At 37.1% G+C, this 19,998-nt stretch overlaps 1 protein-coding gene across 8 annotated transcripts in view; it reads left to right on the forward strand.

Annotated features, from left to right (window-relative positions):
- The window catches only part of TENM2 (teneurin transmembrane protein 2), a 900,957-nt gene that overhangs the window by 601,522 nt on the left and 279,437 nt on the right, over positions 1–19,998 (forward strand). Inside the window, exon 2 of one of the 8 annotated variants that reach the window (XM_017825637.1) lies at positions 8,983–9,066. The exons of the other annotated variants lie outside the window; for them this stretch is intronic. Within the exon in view, the coding sequence (XP_017681126.1) occupies positions 8,983–9,066 (84 nt within the window). The remainder of the gene's footprint in view (positions 1–8,982; positions 9,067–19,998) is intronic. 8 annotated transcript variants of the gene reach the window in all.

The following is a 19,998-nucleotide window of genomic DNA, read 5'->3' on the forward strand; positions in this document are numbered from 1 at the left end:
TCATTATTCTCCAAAAAGAAAACCCTTCTAATGAGTCTTCTGCACGATTGGAGGCACTCAGAGGGCTCTTTCCTTAGGTGGGTTGTCTGTTCTATTTCAGACCAATATAATCTCCTTAATTGTTTACATAAAATGTTGTATATCATTCCACAAAATTCTGGGAATTAATTACATCACTCCTATGTAAATACAGGGATGATTTTCAAAGCACTTCTTTACAAATTCAGTTGCAAAAGGAAGTTATGGAACACTGGTGGTGTTGACTGCAGAGTGCTGTGGCAGTGAGCAGAGCACAGTGGTCTGTGTTGATTGTAGCCATTAGACTGCACTGCCAGTTGATGCAGGTGTTGGTGTTTGTTCTATTTTTACGTTTGCATTTAAATTCCTGTGAAGGAAAGATAAGAAGGAGGTAAACAAATGATGCTTATTTGCTCTTGAGTTGAGCTCCTACCCCACATGTGACTTGAAGAGAGAGGGAACATTTTGGAAAAATGCCTATGCATTCTTTGGTAAGGATCGTATGTCCATTGATTCTCCAGCACACTTCAAAAGGACATATCCCTTAGGTTTTAATGAAAACATAAATCAACCAGGAATAACTAAAAATATGCTTAAAATGAGCAGGAAACTGGGTCAATCACTGCATGACTCGGCATGTGCAGCTTAGATAGAATATATTGCAGTGTTTGTCACATCATAAATATCCTTCTGGTACATGTAGAAAGTAATTATGTTGATTTGCTCCAAACCATTATCCCCTTTGAGTCAGTGTGTTTAATGCTGTCTCTGACTGTGCACAGCACAGCCCTGGGAGGTGTTTGTGTGTGTCTGTGCTGTCCAGGCAATTCTGTCTCATCTGTGACCTGCTTGGTTTGTGCAGAGTCCTTATGGCTCAATTCCATCAGGGAACAGATGAGTGTAGTTGTTATAAGCCTACTGTGATGTGTGAGGTAAACCTACATTATTACATCACAGAGCTGAATTTATCTGGGGTTTTTGAGCATGTTACAGCCTCCTGCTGGTGCTTTGTTGTTCTGTTCATGGGACAAACAATTTTGGTGTTTGGTTGTTTTTTTTTAAATGAGCTGGAAAAACAGAAACATACTGAAGTGAGTGTTTTCTGTATGCCAGTGTAGGGAAGACAAAGGGACTAAAAATTTCCTGAAGAATCTCACGATGTGCATGGGTGAGAAAGAAAACAGCAGGTGACGTTGTTGAGGAAACATGACGGGCTCTGGATTATCTATTACTGTTCAGGAAAGTTATGTTAGTGCAACAGTGGGCAGTCCTGTGAAAGGCTATCCATAGGATATTACAATAATGCAAACAACTCTTCTCTTACAACAAAAGGAACCAGTAGAAAGTTTATTTAAAGAAAAAAAAAACAGACAAAATTGTCAGTGCCACTGTATAAATGTGTGGAAATTCCATACATTGACCAATGTGTTGAATTCTCATTCTTTCATTTAAAGAGTGATATAATAGAACTGCAAAAGGTAAGAGGCAGTGAGATGGGTTACCCAAGGATAGCATAGTTTCCTTGTGAAGAATTAATGTAATAGTTTAATATTCTGTGGTATAAAACAACCAGTGAGATGATTGGAGTCTCCAGTTGTGAATGACATAAAGAATGTGAATAAGGAATGATTGTTCACTGCTTTTTTACCTGTGTGGGAACTATCCAACATCAAACTAGCAAATGGCAGATCCAGAATGAGGAAAATCTACTTCAGAAGCATTCAGCATAGCTGTTGGACTGCTTGTCTCTGGGCTTTGGAAATACTAACAATTCACACTAGTTCAGAGCCAGACTTGAGAAACTGAGGGAAGAAATATCCAAGCAGAGCCATGGAATAAAACTTTCAGAAAATTTTGGAGACAAGCTCGTGGAGTTAAAGAGGATATTCTCTAGTATTACCTTCATATATTCTAGTATTAGACTTTTCCCTAGGCTGGAGAAGTGATAAAATATCCTTGATGTGACTTGCTACTGGTTGTATTTACCTTCTTTATCGAAAAGTACTGAGAATAGTTTTGTTTCAAAGCTGTAGGTGATTTCATTTTACAGGCTGAACACATAGTTGATAAAACTTGAGATTGAAATCTTGTCCTTCCTCTCTTTTCTCCCCAATAAAAACCACACTGAAGCAGTAAGGTTGTCTGCTTGTCTTTTTGTAAATTGTGTGTCAGTTCTTAGTTCTTCAAAATTGTTTACAGGCACAGATGACAAATTAGTTTTACCAACTAAATTACTTGAAAACTGTAATTTGATTTTTTTTTCCCCCCACTAATGGAACTTGATGTAGAAAGACAAGAGAGATCAGTAAGGAAGAGTAGGTCTAAAGGTGGTTGACGCTCATCAATTAATTAACTTGCCATAACAATTTGAAAGCAAACAATAATTCTTAACAGCAAAGAACATAACTGTATAATGAGGAAGACAGGTGCTGAAGTTATTACTTCAAGAGCTTCCTTGTTTTGTTTTGTGAGGCATTACTATTGCTAGAACACTGATCTCAATCGCTTCCTTCGTATTTTTAGGGACTTGCTTGATTTTTAAATGAGCTGCAGTGTTAGAGGCAGACAGGATGTTGTAGCCCCTGTGGAACATTCAGGTTGTTGGAGAAAAAAACCACCCAATATGTCACTAACGTGGGAGCACTTTGGTCATTCTTACCTTTTTTGTCCACATGCCTTTTTATACTGTTTTTTGGACAGAATAAATAATTTTTTGGTGGTCTGCTTTTTTTGTTTGTTTGTTTTGGAGGTGGGGCAGGGTGACACAACACCCAACATGTGATGATTATAATTTAGTGCCATTAGAATTGCAGGCTTGAAGTGGAAAACCTTCTTTCCTTTGTTTTATGAATCCCTTTCAGGCTGTCACAGTGCTCCATTCTGCTGACATTAGCTGATAAATTAAAACAAGGAGAATCTTATCAAGAGCAGTTAATTTGAGTTTGTTCCCTTGTTTTACAAAAGAAGCAGGAAATTAGTATGGGCAGATGACTTTTTCTGGTTGACTTATCCTTTCTTTATACTTTCAAACTGAAAAATATTTATCCCACAGTCAGGAGACAAATTCTTTTTAAGGAATTACTTTTAGAATTTAAACTCTTTTTAGCCTTCTCTACAAAGTTTTTATTTATGCAGTTTTGTGGACTGCCAAAAGTGATGAGAAACAGCAGTGGGTGCTTTAATTGAAGTGTTGATTGGTGGTAGTACAATGCATGTAATCTTCTCTGTATTTTAAGCTTTGTACCTGACCACTTTTGTTGTAAAGCTTGATTAATCTGAATTTTTTCACCATGTTTATGTAATGATACCAGGTTTGGAGATTTATTTTATTTTTTAAGTACCTAGATTTGAAAAATCACTTTGTAAAAGGCTTACTGGTCTTTTCAGGTGTCAAGGTTTTGATCTAAAATGTAATCATTGGTCAGAGGCTGACCTAAGTGGTATTTGTGAGAAAGACTTGCATGGAAAAGGTATTAAAGGGAGAAAGCAACTGTAGAGAACCTTTAGTTTCTGCTTGAGACTGAAGCTCTTCTTAATTTTTAATAAATTATTCCCATGAGAATTGTGACTTAGGATTTTATAAATTACAAAGATCTGACTCGTGGCTGAGTCACTGGTCTGTGTGGGGATACTAAACCATTCCTAACAGCGTGAAGTAATAGTTGTTAAATTGACCTTTACTTCAAAAGGCAAAGCAAAACCAAACCAGAAGAGAACACCACGAGGAAGAACAAAAAATGTTGCAAAGTTTCAGTTGGAGTTTTTTTTCTTTTTATGTGAGTTAATGACCATGTTGAATTAGGAGGCAATTATTCATATTTCAGGTGTTAGGGCTTGGCTGTTCAGGGGTATTTGAGAAGATTCATCCAAATTCCCAGTGATGTAGTGGCATGATCTTGAAGTGGTTATTGTGAGGTTGACTGACACTCCTATGTAGACATAATCATTTGGACTTAATAGGGCCTATATTTAATTCTTCCTGGAAATAAGAATAGTAAAAAACATTTCATTTGACTTATAGAAATTTAGTTTCAGTTCACCTGGAGTTCTTAAATGTAACAGACTTGTGCACAAAGAAGCAGACACATCTATGCACTCTGCTAAAGTGCTGGGCTGAATTATGTACATCCCTGAGATTCTTATGGTACAAGTACATCCTAATGCTTTTACTAGTCCATAGGAAGTGAAAACACGAAATAAAAGTATTTATAATTTTGAGTCCTGTGCTGTTGTCTCTAATGTGGCTAAATGTTTACTTTATCCTGTAATAAAGGCATGGACAGTGCACTTGGAAAATCCAGCTCCTGGTACAGCAGATCTGTTGCTGGTCATGTTTGGTAATATTTAGGAAGTCTTAAATTGAGGAAAAAATTCTTCAGACTCCCATTTTTTGTAACCTTACCTTTGGTAGGCTGAGGAGAGGGAAAATGATGTAATTACCATTGAGTTCACTGAACTATAAGACTCTTTTAGATGTAGTTGAACTGTATTAGTGTTTTTTCTTTGTAGTGTTTTGTGATTCTTGCATGAATATTTGGTGGTAAGATATTTTGTGAAAGTATACACTTCAATATGTCTTGTGGGTGTTCTTGTATTGGAGAATAATTCTGCTTGAGAGCTGCCACTAGACTATGCAGGTAAAGCTTTTTAAGTTTAATTGACTTGTTGAATGTGCTTCAGAGGAGAGAAAAATGAACACAACTTTTGTAAAAAATCAAACAAAACATTGGATACAAAGTGTGCAATAGAACATAATAGAGTAATAGAGCAGAAAGTAATTCTGTCAAGACAATACAGGGAAAGTTGCGTGACCTTTTTGTTGCAGAACAGTTTGTATTCCCATACTTTTGTGCATAACTTTTGTGTTACTGACTTTTTTTTTTCATAAGTTTTTCACAATCGTAGTTTACCTCTGGAAATGATGTGTGTAGAGGCTGAGGTACCACGTTTTTAGATCTGTCCACTAGGCTTGGCCTGAAGTGTTATGGTAGAATATGATGGAAAACCACAATAACAAAAAAGGTTATTTGAGGATAAAGTGAAGCACTGACCTGCCTGGTACTGAGTGTTCTGTCAGTTGTTATGGGTTTTGTCCTATTCATCAGAAAACATAATGATCATCAGTAATTGATGAGTGAATAGCAATTAAAATATACTGAGGTATTAACAGAGGAGCAGCTTCTGCTCACAGAAAGTGCTCAGGAGAGAGGAAATCAGAGAGCTGGGACAAGGCTCAACCACGTAGCTCTGATGGGACTGGAACAAGTGTTTGTTACTGGATGTTTTTGTGCAAATATTGGGAGGGAGGGGAAGCAGCTTGAGAAATTCAGGGGGTTTATTTGTAAGACTTTTTTTCAATGCTTCTGAAGTGCTACTTTCTAAAATAAACCATCTTTGTATTGTTTACTACCAGTAAAAATTGGGTTATGCCACTTTGATAAATAGAAGAGGGTAAAATGAGAACAGAGCTTAGGAGGATATTTAGGCTCTGGTCCTGTTTAAAGTCCTGCAGTTATTTTCTAGATGGATGTAAGAATTATGGGTGGAGGAAGCAAGTCTTATAAAATGCAAGGAAGTTTCCATATGTACAAAAAAACCCCTCCCAGACAAACCAACCATAAACAATGTGATATCACCTTAAAGGGTGGAGCACATGTTATATGATTGGTTGCCAAGCTTTTAGTGATGCCTGCTGGGAAATGCTAAACAGTGAAATGCCAGAATTCCTGTGAACTACTAAGGTGGAAAATTCATAGTACGTGTTTGGAAGCATCCATTCAGGCAGCACTGTGAAGGGGAAAATTCCAAAGGAAGAAAACTGGGGATGGGGGAAGAGAGGCAGAAGATGTGGGGTTGATGCTGGTTCCTGGGTAGGTGACAGGTGTGAGCAGTTGCTAGGCTGGCTCAAAAGATGAAGCATGAATTAAGAAAATGAGTCTACTGAACAATGCAAAAGGCAAGCAGTTAGTCCCAACCTCGTGTGCTTCACAGGACACCGGGCCAGGAATTGCAGTACCTGTTTTCTCAGTTTTCAAATGTGTTGCTAGTATTTGTACTGTTATTTAAAATTACCTCTATCAGCACTGATTTTTAACTTAAACTGGGGCTTGAGGCAGCAAGCTGAGAACTGCTACTCATTCGTCTTTGAAAGCCAAGTACAGAAAGCAGGTTTCTTTCTCCCTGCCAGTGACTGTGGGAGCAAAAGGATCTGTGGGCACTGGGGGGTTGTGTTTTAGGGGAATGTGTAGGAGGACACAGGAAATTCACACAGGTTTTACCTTTTCCAGGTATAACTGTGGTGTCTGATAGGGACTAAAATTAACTTAAAGATCTAAAGATTTACTTACATAAGATTTTTTTTTTTTCCTAATTTTTGGCAAGGCCAAAGATTGTAGGTCATAGTCTGTTCTTTCCTCCCTGATAATTGAAAAATCCATTACTATCCCTTTGAGATACTTTTTTTATAAAAGACTGCACTAAATCTGAATAAAAGCCTAATAAGTAGATTAGTTAGAACAATAGTCCTCATGAGGATGGTTGATTCCAAGTGTAGCTGCTAGAGATAACCCTAAATGCAATTAGGTTTAACTCCCTGTGAGTGTCAAAGGAAGGGAATACCCACGGAGACTTCCCTTCAGGTGACACTATTTTAAAGTGTCTCAACGTTTAAATATTCTTTCCTTTGGGCATTGGTAACAAACTTCTCTTTTTTTGAAATTATTGGAGAAACAGAGCCTGTAAACTTATGTTTTAACCATTGGGTTTAGGTGTTTCACATAAAAAAGGGATGGCTCAGCTTGCTCGTGTGAGCAGTTTGTTCTCCTCTGTATCCTTGGTAAGGATCAAATATCCCAAGGTGGCTATAGGCAGGTGAAAGAGAAAATAGCAGATGAAGTAACATACGCAAGCTTAAAGGGTAATGTGATAAAATGTCAATAGATGAGCTGTTGATGGATTAATTCTGGGTTTCCTCTTGAAAGAGAAATAAAAGCAAAACTTGCATTGAAACAAAAAGGGAGACAGTAAAGGTTTCAAAGCTTTGCATGTTATAGGATGTGATATGACAGAAACTGTAAAATTGCAAACCACTGAAGTGGTTTGATTTAATTCTAAGTACCACAGAAGAATTGTGCTTTATTTAAGAATTTGGCCCCCTTTTCACATGAAAAAATAAAAAGCTTAGTGAAGCAATTCCATGACCTCCCTTTTGATATATGCCTGCATCTGCATGTGTTTACTTGAAATTAATTATTTTTAAAATATAAAAATAATACCAACTTGCTGATAATACCAAAACAAAGAAAGGAGCAATATTTTTTTCTCTATCAGTTTTATACTGATAGTCATTGTGCTCTGCCCTTTACATATCTTCATCTGCCTATTGTTCTTTAAATTGTCTTTCTTGATAAGAGAGTGGAGCATTAGAGAACTTCACTATCTTGATAAGTGAAATGTTGCTGAAAAACTCATTTTCCTTCCTTGCTTTTAAATCAAAAGCCTTTATCATCCAAAGTATTTAGTCATACCACTTAAAAGTTGAATTTCTTGTGTGGCAAGGAGACATGTAACTGGTTTGTAAACCCTGTCTGGTTTTAATTGTTTGTAGCTTGTCCCTTGAAATTCCTTTCCCCCCCAAAGTTAGGGATGTAAGACTCAGAAGTTGTCATTCTTTCACATTATTTCAGTTGTAGCAATATATTTGTGCTCCTAAAAGCTCATGTGTTGTCTTATATCTTTAGCATGCAAAGTGGTTTATTTTCTATTGTTTTGGTCAGCTCTTTTTATATCTGTAAGTGTCAATGTGTTGCCTTTTTTTCTTTGCATGTAATAAATGACTGTGGTATACAGAACACATTTTCACTGTTGATTTGTGTGGACCTTGGGTGCAAGATTAAATTATTATCTTATAAAAATTATGAAAGATTTGAAGCTGAGATGTACAAAGTAAAATTCTTTCTCAGTGAAGACTTAGTGAACAACAAGAGTTGGTGTGATTATACATTCATTATTAGGCTTCTTGTCTTGCTGTTCTGTGCAAGGAAAATCATGTAAATAAATAAAAATGGGGTTTATGTTTCCTGTTTACTACATCTGAAAACTCTCCGGATGGTATTATGAAATTCAATAATAATTTTCAATTGATTTTTGTGCTTTTCAAACGTGAGAGGGCTCCCTGATTACTTCATGCTTTCAAAATCCAGGATTGTTTGAGTTAGTTGGTTTTAGTCAGAGAGAAATGATTCAAAACTAAAGGATGGGTTTGTGTTTTGGGGGTTTTTTTCTATGTATTAAAGTCTCTCTTCCTAAAACTGGAGAGTTTGTATGAGACATAGATAGAATTCTCCTTGCAAAAGTGGAGTTTTGCTGGTTCCTGTCTAGCTGAGATGCAGCAGAATGAGCCTGATTATGTTGTTAGTCAATGTAAAAGTCATCATGCTGCTGCAATAAACATGTAAGAAGTGATTTATTACATCTGAAAGTGTCCATTTTCCAAATGTATCTTAAAAGTTTGGTTTTAGATAACAAAAAATATCTTCTACAATGATATAATGTTACATAGTTGGCTATGGGAGTAATGGATAGTACACTGAAAATAAGTTAGGATGGTGTAGCATGTATGGAAAATCTCCTGGCCTTCAGGTTAAATTCTAATACATATTACACAGATTTTTAGGCACTCAATCCTTTTTGTGGTTGATGATGCCCACAGTGGGTATATGGACCTCCTGCAAAGCAAAATTGCACCAAACTGCTGCTACTCAATATGCCTTTTTATATGTCATTGATGCCAAAATAATTCTCAATCTCTAGATAACAACGAGAAATGTATTTTTGTGTTATTGAGGAATGCATTGGGTGGGAGGAGGTGAAACATTTTATTGGCTGTATTGCACCAAAGGTGAATGAAATGGAAGAAAAGGAGGAGAGCCATCTCTAAAATGTTATTTGTTTTATTTCATTTAGATTTTCACACACACCTTTCTGAGAAATTGAAAGACAGACAGACAAGCTGGCAGCAGCTGGCTGAGACAAAGAACTCTCTAATACGTAAGGTTTTTATTTTGCTTAAACTCTATTCCTTGTAAACTTAGAACCTAGTTTAGAACTTGTGTGTCGTGCAGTGATTAATCTCGTTCTGTTTATGTTCTGCTTTATTGTGTGTTGTGGGATTTCTTCCTTTGTTTGTTGTATCCCTCTGGGTATTTTATAAACCTGATCTCTCTTTGCTCCTTATTTCTATTTCACTGTTGAATATTACCTTCCTGGTTTGATTGAACTAATTAGGGGTGGGTTTTTTGCTGGGAGTCTCCACTGAAGAAGCTGTTTTCCCTGAGCTGATGTTGCTTCATGTCATTGCATGGAGAGAAGGAGAGCTAAGACATGTAAGAGATGCTGGATGTGGGTACACCCAGACATAATTTAGAAACAATATGGTACCTGTGTCCAGCAGTATTTTCACAAAGGCAATTTAAGTATGTGGTATTCCATTGATAAAAGCTTGCATGTAATATGTGTTTCTTCAGAGATTCTTAAATCTGACTTTGGAATGAAAAATGTGGTGATAACTCTGTTCATCCCCAGTCTTGCTTTGAATTTTTTTGATCTAAGAGTTTCAGATTCAGACCATCACAGACAGTGATGTGTCACTGAAGTTTTGTGTCTTAGGGGCTGTGCAAAACAATCAGGAGGTTGTGTTGGTGGTTTTGGCTTTGTAGGGAATCACCTCATTGATAGTCAGGGGTTTTTTTAAGTGCCGCTACTCCCCACACACATGGATACCTTTTGTTTCCCTGAGAGCAAAACTCCTTTGGAAAAAAAGCCCGCAGAAGAAAAAATTGCTGAGCTGTAGTAATATAGATCTAAAGACACCTTAAGGGATTTTTGTACAAAGATGATTCAGTGACATCTTAATCCTGACATTTCTTGAATTCAAAAAATGGTTTTCATTCATTGGATATGTGCACTTATACTAACTATAGTATCAGCATGTGCCCTTACTAAATTAGCAAGGGCCACTTTTAAAAAGCCTTTTGTCCTCAACACTGCAATTTTTACCTTGCATTTGACTGCCTAATGAGATGAAAGATGTATTTTGTTATTTCATTCTTTTCTTCCATTGCACCTGTGACCTAGCACATAATTGAAAGATACCTTTCCATTTGGTTTTTTCATTTAAGCACGTAAGTAAATGCTTTGCAAAACCAGGGCCCTAACCAGGAATAATATTGTGCTTGCTTGATATTTACATGAGACCTAAACTAAGGTTTTCTCATTGCCCCCAGCTTTATTTTCTAATAAAATAGTTGCTTGACTGTGGGCAAAACTAGTGAATGGCATTATTCTTTGAATCTCAAACAGTGTCTGAACAAATACTGGGACAGTTTCTTAAGTGAAGTTCTGGAAAGTACTGAGCATCTGTGACCGTGCTATAGTTAATGCAGCCCACAAGTGCTCAGTGTGTTTTCAGTCTGGAGATAAGGACTGTGTGTTGTCTTTCCATGCTTCTTAGAGGAGTGGGAGCCAGAGCATTTGGTAGAGCAATTAAATTTCCATAATGCTGATGTATAGTGCTAAAAACCGCCCGAGGTGGTATGTAGGTGGTTGGTAATAAAGATGGAATTAATAAGGAGTGGAAATGATTTTGTACATATCTCTGCGTTTCTGAAGCATCGTGGTTATTGGTGTTGCAGCAGGGATTTTGGCACAGGTGAAATGAGTGGGTTACATTCTCTAGGCTGTACTAAATCTCAAAGAATAATACTTGAGAGCATTTTCCAGGAGCACAGGAAGGTTTTGCCTAACAAATTGCATCCAAGTGAACAATATCTTCTCTGACTTGAAGCTTTGAAGCTTTCCATCAAATATTGTTTCTCTTTGGTTTAGTTATTTTCCCTGACAACCTGATACCCTTCCCAATTCAAACAAATTTGATTGATATATTGCTTTTAGCTTTTGGTACTGTGCTTGTTCAGAGCTCTAGAAATTAGGAAGAATGGGAAAATGCATTAATAAGTATACCTCAACTGAAAAATACTTAGTATTAATTCTTGCCTCTGGCTTAACAATAAATATGCATTAAAGGAAATAATTTGAAGCAAGCCACAGAAAACCTTACTGCTAGTAATCTGCATGCTCTAAGTGTGGTTAGAAAGGTGCAGTGAGATTATAGATCCAGATTCTGAATGTGCTGACTGGCATTGATATCAGCCAAATCTATTATGTTAATAATTCAGGGGAATTGACCAAAAGCAAGCTTTCTCTCTGCTCCTTTTAGACAGTGCCATAACATTTTTTACATCAATCTGGTTGCTGCCAAACCCAGACAGATGGCACTAACCTTGGTTTAAAGCCTCATCTGGCTGAGAATGCATCCAAACAGTGTTGCAAATCTTTCCCTGTGCGTGTTGTGTCAGCAGAAGAGGACTCTGTGTCACCAGGAGTAGAGCCCTCAGACTTTGCATTTAAAAGGCACCCAGTTATCCTGTGTGCTCCTCTAGTGGATGGGTTGCTTTGCTGTGTTCTAATGAAATGTTTGGTTTCTTGATCTGCTCAGCTCTGGCCTTGCTAAGGAGGAAGATTCCACTGGTGCAGACCAAGAGGTTGTGGAAAAAAAGAGGTTAAGTGCTGAACATGGATATTAGAATGGTCAGTGCTTCAGAAATACAGGCAGAGGGATTGTTGTCACATCCGTGCTCAGATGCTGGAAGGAAAAAAGAATACAAGTGTTCTACAGAAAAAATATCTCCCCTACCTACTATTTGGAGTAGCCCTGAATCTCACCTTCTCTGAATAAGACTTTTCTGGGAGAAGAATTCCTGGTAGATGAAAAAAATACAACAAACAAAACAAAAAACTCCCCAAAATACCTTGGATCTGTCTCCCACTAAGCATCCAGAATGAAAAACAAAATCAAACAAACAAAAGAACAAGGTTTCTTTTTCAAGCTGTAAAATAATGTAACCAAAGTTCAGAAATTTATTGAAATCAGTAATGCTTTTAAAGCATTCAGGTGGTATAATGTTGAGTAATACATAAAAGAAAAAGCAATGTAATGATGTACTGCCTGGAATATGATTTGAATAGGACACTGAGAGATCTTTTCTTCTTATTAAATGACAAGGGAAAAGGGTCAGTTCCTGGTACAGTGGGTGCAAGTCAACCTGGATGTTAAATGCAGTAGAAGACTTGACAGGGAGGGCGAAAGGATTCAGTCAGGTAATTAAAATATATTGCAGTGCACTAACAGTGGTTGTCCAGGCAGCCTTGTTCTACCATTTCCTATCCCTTGGGTCACTTTGCAGTGTGCTTTAAGCATCTTCACTGTTTGTCTCAGCAGGATGATCTCGAGTAAATTGGGATTATACGAGTCCAGGCATTGTAGTGGAGTCCATAGTCTCTGAATTCATGTATAATGCTGTCAATGCCAACAATAATTGAGTGACTCTGGTTGTCAAGCTGTGTATTTGCTGTGTTGTGGCAGCAAGCAACCAATATCTCGCAGATCTGTGCGAGGAAGGTCTTAAAGTAATTTTGGGACGTTATCTATCGAACTGGAATTTGATGAAGAGAGGAACTAAACCTTTTTGGGGGGAAGAAAATTAATTGGATTTTATCCTGTGCCTATGACATGCAGAGACAAAACACAGCTGGCTGTGTGGGGAGCTGATTTAGGAGGAGGATCTCTCCATGGTATATCTGAAATCATCAGTGAGCACAGTAGACTGATATGCAGTGGCCTTCACATATAAACAAGTTCTTTTACTTTGTTGGAAATTGCTTTTAACTAGTGTGTATTGATACTGTGGAAAACATTCATAATAATTCTCTTTAAATCACAGTGGTGAGGAATTCAGTTCACTTTACTGCATTCATTGGGGATTTGCCTTACTGAGGATTAGATGAGTTTGCATTTCTGGGATGTTTTTTAGGTTCACATTCTAATGGAAATTCTTTCAAAACTACATGAGCAAAACCTGGGGTTATCATGGGATTTTAGCAGTGATTTCTTTAAGTAGCCAAGTCCAGGGTTTGCAATGGCTCTTTGTTCATGCTGTTTTGTTAAGAGAGACAATCAACCAGAGAACATAAACCACACAGCCAAAAGTATGTGATCAAATGAAATAATGAGAACCTAGGAAATTCTGAGGCAGAAGTAAAACTCTCTTGCATATTGGTTCCTGTTAAAAAAACAAGCTGACAGTTCTACCAGGTGCCTCTACTAGGAGCCATGTCACAGAATTTGTCTTAGCACCACCAGTATTTGAAATAAAGCATTTGGAATTTGCTTACAAAACAAAACAGGTTGTTGCTGGAAAAGTACTCTGTCATCTCAGATTTATACAAATCCATCTCCTGTGTAATGCACCGTGTCCTAAAAACTGGAAGCCATGAGAACAAGAATTGTTGTTTTAAGGAACTTTGTGACAACTTACCAAAAAAATAGTTTTTTCACTTTTTGCATGAAGCTTCTACCTTCAAGATACTGATGAAATAGGTGGCAATTCTTAACACAAGCAGTGATAAAATAAACACCATCTGCTAGTGTTGACTTATTCCATAGTCTTCTCATGCTGGATGATTTTATTTCACTTTTTTTCAGAAATAGTTAATGACACATCTGCTGTGTGGTGGAGGTACGTGTTCAGTGATTAAATGTGGACAAAAGATTAGGGAAAACAATAAGAAACCTTTTGCAGGAAATTGAAGAAAATATTCAAGTGCTGTAAGGAACTTTCTAAGAAGAAAATTACATCTGGAAAAAAACCCAACATAATGTAAACATTATGTCCTGAAACATAGCGAGTAGAAATTAAGCCTTGCATCAGCTTCTGATGGACACTGGCTGAGGAAATATTGATAGAAATATCTTGAAGAGTTGGCATTTCTACCTGTAGTTATTTTAATGCTTTTACTTAAACTTCATTCAATTTATTATTTTAGTAATGAATGTGTAGAAAAGCAGTACCTGGGAAGTAATATGTGATTAATGTTAATTGTTCTGATAAAAGAAAAAAAAGGAGCAATCTGACTCTGGAGTTCTGTCTTCACAGACTGCATAGTAATTAAAAATTGGAATGAGAATTCATGCAAGTTGCTCTAAATGCCTACATTAGATAGTGAGCATTTGAAGTCATCCCATGTTCCTTAGCAGTGATAAACAGATTTACATAAGCTAAATACTTATATTACAAACCTTTTGGCTTGACCTGATCTGTGTAAACATTTCATTTATGAATTATCAAATCTCTTTGAAAGACAGCCTTATGTACGTGTATTATCATTTATGTTAATCTGCAACGTTTCTCAAGCTGCTGTGCCTGAAGTTGGGGTGAAGAATCCCTTGCTTATTCATACCCATATGTATGCTGTGAAACTTGAATAAGGAGGGAGACAAGAAGAACTGATTTAAAAAATAAATCATATACATATTTTTTTTTTATACTAGTGCCATAATGCTGTAATTTAGGGCATCCCACTGATATCAGGGGAAAAAGTGAAGGGAGTCAGAGCAGGGAATTTTTTATGAATGTCCATAACTTGCTTGTATAAAAAGCTTTCTTTGGTTTGGATTGTGAACTGGAAATAAAGGTACTTTATTCCAAGCTCCATCTGCATCTGTGGCAAAACCTCTATAGCCTCTAACAGATTATGTGATGTGTGACACTATACTTTTTATTTTGGAGAAGGAATGAGGAAATGAAGACACTAAATTATTGTAAACTGTGTTACTTGCAAAGGCTTCCACTTACTTCGATGCACAACTGCATTCAGAGCCTGTCAATGGAAGGGCAAGTATTTTGATAGAAATGTAGTGAATGGTCTTCTTGTATTTGAAGAATTAAATCTGCTTGGGTTAAAAAACAGAGGTGAAAATCTGAGTCATGTAGGACACTTCTTGATATCCATTTCCTTACTGGGATAAGTGAGTTCAGTATTTTCGACCAACTTCAAAGTTTTTCTCCTGCCATTAAGACTTACAGACTTATCTGATAAAATGTTTTCACGCTGCTTCAGAATGTCTTTCCTTAAGCAGGATTGTTAGGAGTTAGTATTTGATCCTGATATAATTGTTTAGATTTTGAGTGATGGTTCGGTAGCATGAATGTGCTTCAGAGGCAGGTTTTTCTGTAGTGTATTATGCTCAGAATCTGCCCATTTGTTCCTTTTTTTATTTGGAATGAAAGCTTTGCTTTCTCAGTCAGAGTCTGAGATAGGAAAATGCTGTGCCTCAAATCCCACATGGCTTGAACTACCTGCTCCTGATTAATGAAAATATTGAATGTGGTGTTAATGCCAGGAGGCTCCCGAAAGGACTTACTGAAACTTAGTGACATAATCCTTTTCTAAGATAAAGCGTGATTTTTGTTTGATTAAATAGCATGTGGAAGTGAGAAATTGAGTGCATTTTGGAAAAGTAAATGAACTGCAATAAGGAAAAAGAATCAAGTGGCCTGTTTCTCGTTATAAACCAGAAATGTTCCTCTGTTACCTAACCAGCTTGCAAGATCTTCAGCCTTATTTGAGCACTGTAGTATATTCATTTTTAAGGCAAAACTGTACCACTGCACTGCCTCCTCTTTCCACTCAAAGAATACTTGGTGATTCTCAGAATTAGTTATAGGTGTTGCCCCCGAGTTTGGATTCTGAAATTTGACTTTGTGTATCCTGTGATGAAATCATCATTTAGGGGAATGCATAATGGGTTTTTTTTCCAGTAGTAAAAGCAGCACATGCACCCTCCCTGACAGGTTATTACCTGGCACAGGCTGAACAGCCACGTGCTCTGATGTAGCAAGTGCCTGGTTTACTCACTAGAACTGACATATTCAGAGTAATAAAAGGCATCTCTTAGTCACTGTCAGTCCTCATTCTCTTTGTAAAAAGCCTTGTCAAAAGAAACAGCACTGCACTTGCAGTCAAACTTCTTGTTGTCTTCTACTCTTAGCAGGAAGGATTGAATCCTTCACTTCTTAGATCTGAGTCAGAAGTAACTTCATTTTAGGTTGGTTCCTGAACATTATGTCTGATTGAAAATTAAATTTTGTAAAAAAAAACAAAACACGTGAGCCCCATGTCTGAAAAGCAGATACCAGCTTTTTTTTTTTTTTTTTTGTAGGTTAAATGTAGGATTTGTATCAACAATCTGAGGCAGAATTGAAATCAGGAAGGTATGTTTTGGATAGATTTAGGTTAATCTGAGGAAGATAGATAGGATTGATGTGGTTTTTATTGATTTCTTCATTTTCTGAGTCACTTGTGTGATATACATTATTGACATTCCTTTTAAGGTGACTCAGAGGTGGGAGAGTCTGCAGTTAGGAAGTAATGTTGGGTCAGGCATTGGTAGTTGTCAGAGTGGTAAATCCTGTTACTGAGGTAATGAAGTCCTAGTAATGTGAAACATTAACAGCTGCAGCTGTTAATGATCACAAATGTAAATGCTATTTGCTTTCCTTTACTGTGCTTTTTCAGATATGTCCTAAAAGTGTGGTGGTAGTAGAAGTCAAATTGTCTCGAAGTTAAATACGAAGGGGAGAAATTAGAAATATCTCTTAAGTGTGAGTAAATGGATACACTAAATACATGTGGAGATTCATACAGACAAAATTTGAAATCAGTGAAATCTAAGCACTTGAGCTGCCCCATAAATTAAGAAATGTTGTATAAAAACAGCTACTGCTGTTATAGAATGCTTCTACCTGTTTTCCATGTCAAATTAATATAGAAAAATGTACTTTTGAAATTTGTATGCTGAATATGTGTACTTAGCTGAATTCCTTGTTCTGCTTTTAATTAACTGCTGTTCTAAATTTGATTCCCCGACCACGTCGTGCTTATGACCACTGTTTTACACAACAATCAGATTAGCATTTAAAAAGTCCTTTTCCTTCACCTTCATTGTTGTCATTATGGAAATATCTATTTCAATGTTCATGCTGTTTTCTAACCTGAACCTGGTGTTCAGATGTACTGAGTGAGACTGTGGCTAAAGAAACCCTCCTTGCCTCACCTGCTCAGAGCAGAACAATGCAGGCACTGCTCTTGAAGTGGTATCACTTAATAGTGACAGATGACTTACTTTAGTTGGAGGGGAATGTGTAATAGAGCTTCAATTTTGTTTTATAGATACATATGCAGTAAGTTCTGGTTCTGTGTTATGTCTGATAGAAAATGTACAGACTGTAACTTTCTGAATTCCCAGAATGACCTTGACTTCTGAACATTTTCTGTCAGCTTTTTCTCTTTATTCCAAAGTAACTCTATGTCTTTTTTACTTCTGTACCTTGCACGTGGCAACTGTTACTGTCTGTGACTTAATGGAATTAAGTTAAGGTTCATTTTGAGGGATACGGGCTAAAAATAAATAAACAATTCGATTTCGTAATTCACACCTTGATAAACTCCAGCTGTCCAAAGTCAGGGTTATTTTTTTTTTTTATGTTTCACCTTGCATTTTTAGACTCCCCTGTGTCACCTCCTAGCTCTTGTGGAGCTCAGGTGTCTGCTCCTCTGCAGGCAGTGGCTCGCAGGCACACACTTCCAGTGTCAGCAAACGCCCGCCCGTGGTTCACTGCACGGTTAATTCCCAGTCGTTAATTTGTTGAAGGAATGTTTGAACCCATCAGCTTAAATGCAAATCACTTCCCAGGCCTGATGCACCAGGAGGCACCGGGTAAAGAGGTAGTAAAATTATATTGGCTTTAAACTGTTGCCTTTTCATAACTGAAAACACAAAATGTTTTCTTCTATTATGTGAAAAGTTGCATGTCCAGGAACTGGGGAAAAGCACACTGAAGTGTGTTATGCTGTAGAAATAGGATGGAGAGACACACTCTACATCTATATACATATTTTATATATTAGCAGGTTCAGGTGGAGAGTTACTGAGAAATGTGGAGAAGCAATGGCACAAGCAGAGAGCGCTTCCTAAAGTGGGCGTGGGCAGGGTAGTTGAGAAAAATTGTTTTTCAAGACCTTAACACTTCTAATGTGTTCTTTGATGAATATTATAAAAATGTAGCTTTCAAATAAGTTACACTGTTCAATAGGTACTTAGTTGAAGGCTGGAGGAGAATAAAATCTGTGGCGAGCTCACCCCACCCTGTCCTCAGCACAGTGCCTGTCATATGTGGACATTTCTTAGTTGGAAACCTACATCAGTGTAGTATCCAAAAGGTTGTAAGCACCAGACATGAAAAATAAGTTCCATTAAAGGAAAGCTAAGCTGTGTTTCTAGTGAGTTTACATTTTTCAAGAAGAGATGTGCATGTCCTTTATGAATTGTTCATGTATACCTCACAAAATCCGGTGCTTTGTCATCGCTCAGTGGGGTTCATCCGACGTAAAAGTTGAGGAGTGGCAGTGTGAGCAGATGCTGAGTGTTCCAAAATGCCCATGGAGGTGAAGGCAAGGGCTGTAAATCTGATCTGCAGCACAAGTTGTTCCTTCTGGAGTGACCATGCCCAGAGCCACAGTGTATAATTAATCTATGCTAAACATGCACAATATGCACAGGATGTAGAGTAAACGAAGTGCTAAACATATTCTAGCAGCTGTTCCAACGTAGTTCCTCCTCCAATAAGCTGAAGAATTGCTGTAAAGAAGTGCAGCATACACTTTGTATTGGCTCTAGAGCTGAAAATTAATCAAAAGTGAACAGAACTGTGGTGAAAGAAAGCAGTTTATACATTGATTGAAACACTAATGAAGATTTTTTTTGTTACCTGGATATATAATATATATGGTTCTCTTAGTTCAGTGCAAAAGCAAAGCACATAAATCATCCTCCTGGATGCTTTTAAGGACACCATCTGCCCTTCCTGGATAGTGCTGCCTAATATAGCTTTATCTGCACTATTTTTCTGGTGTTCCAGAAGCCTTGGGAGCATAGGATATTTGGTTCTCATATGTCTTAACTATCTGACAGATCTTAAGTTAATCCAAGGTGCGTTGTTTCTGCAGCTGGATCAGGATAGGGCTTTCCTAGGCAGAATTTCTGTTGTTATTTGTTATTATTATTATTTTATTTCATAAGCCAGTTAAGCCTTGACAGCTAAAGACATTTTTGAAAGAATTTTAAGTGTATCTTTGGAAGGCATGAGAACTGTTTATAGATGGTTATGAGTGAAAAGTTATTTAATTAAAATACAGACATCCTATTCTTGTTGACACGGTAAAGTCAGAGGATGTAATATTTGCTTGCTAAAAAGCAAGACTCTGAATTTAAGACCTGCATTTTCTGATGGTAAGAATTATGGTTGTAGTGGGTTTTTTCCTCTCCACAAGAAGCTTAGACCCCATCAGCACCATGGTAACATCTAACAGCTTGATTGGGGTTTTTTGAGAGATCCAATTGTTCTTAAAGTGGAAGTAGGCACTAGCCACTCAAGATTGTGTGTCAGAGCAGGTCCATACAGAAAATGATATAGGGCTGATGTTGAACTTCTCCTTATTTGTATAGATATGTGTACTGTAACCTAGTCCTTGCATTAAAGTATTATTTGACATGCAGCATGACCTTCACTTCCTTATACACCAGAAATAAATGCTACTGAAATTTCAATAAATGAGATTTTGTGTATATGTATAATGTGGTACTAATTATATTTGAGTTTGTATTTTTAATCTAAAGTATTTTTTAAAAAATTCATCTTGGATATTAGTTTACACTTCTTCAAACTGCTGATTTGTCCCTAGCTGGGATTTCCTGTGTAACACTGAGATGTTCACTCAGTTGACTGTGTACCATACTTTAAACTTTTAAACATCCTAGGCAGTGTTTTGATTTCTTTTCCTATGATGTTGCTACTTACAATATTCCTGTGATGTTGCATCAACTGGCTTTTGACAGGTTAATATGTTTTGTGTAACTGCAACTTTAATCATCTTTCTTCTGAATTTGTCTATACTTAAACATCTGCAGTCCTGGAGTTCTATAGCTTGGTGAGGTTGTTCAATCCCACTTTAATTTTCATCTTG

Source organism: Lepidothrix coronata, unplaced genomic scaffold (assembly GCF_001604755.1).
Source record: "Lepidothrix coronata isolate B3197 unplaced genomic scaffold, Lepidothrix_coronata-1.0 Scaffold121, whole genome shotgun sequence".
Lineage (NCBI taxonomy): Eukaryota > Metazoa > Chordata > Aves > Passeriformes > Pipridae > Lepidothrix > Lepidothrix coronata.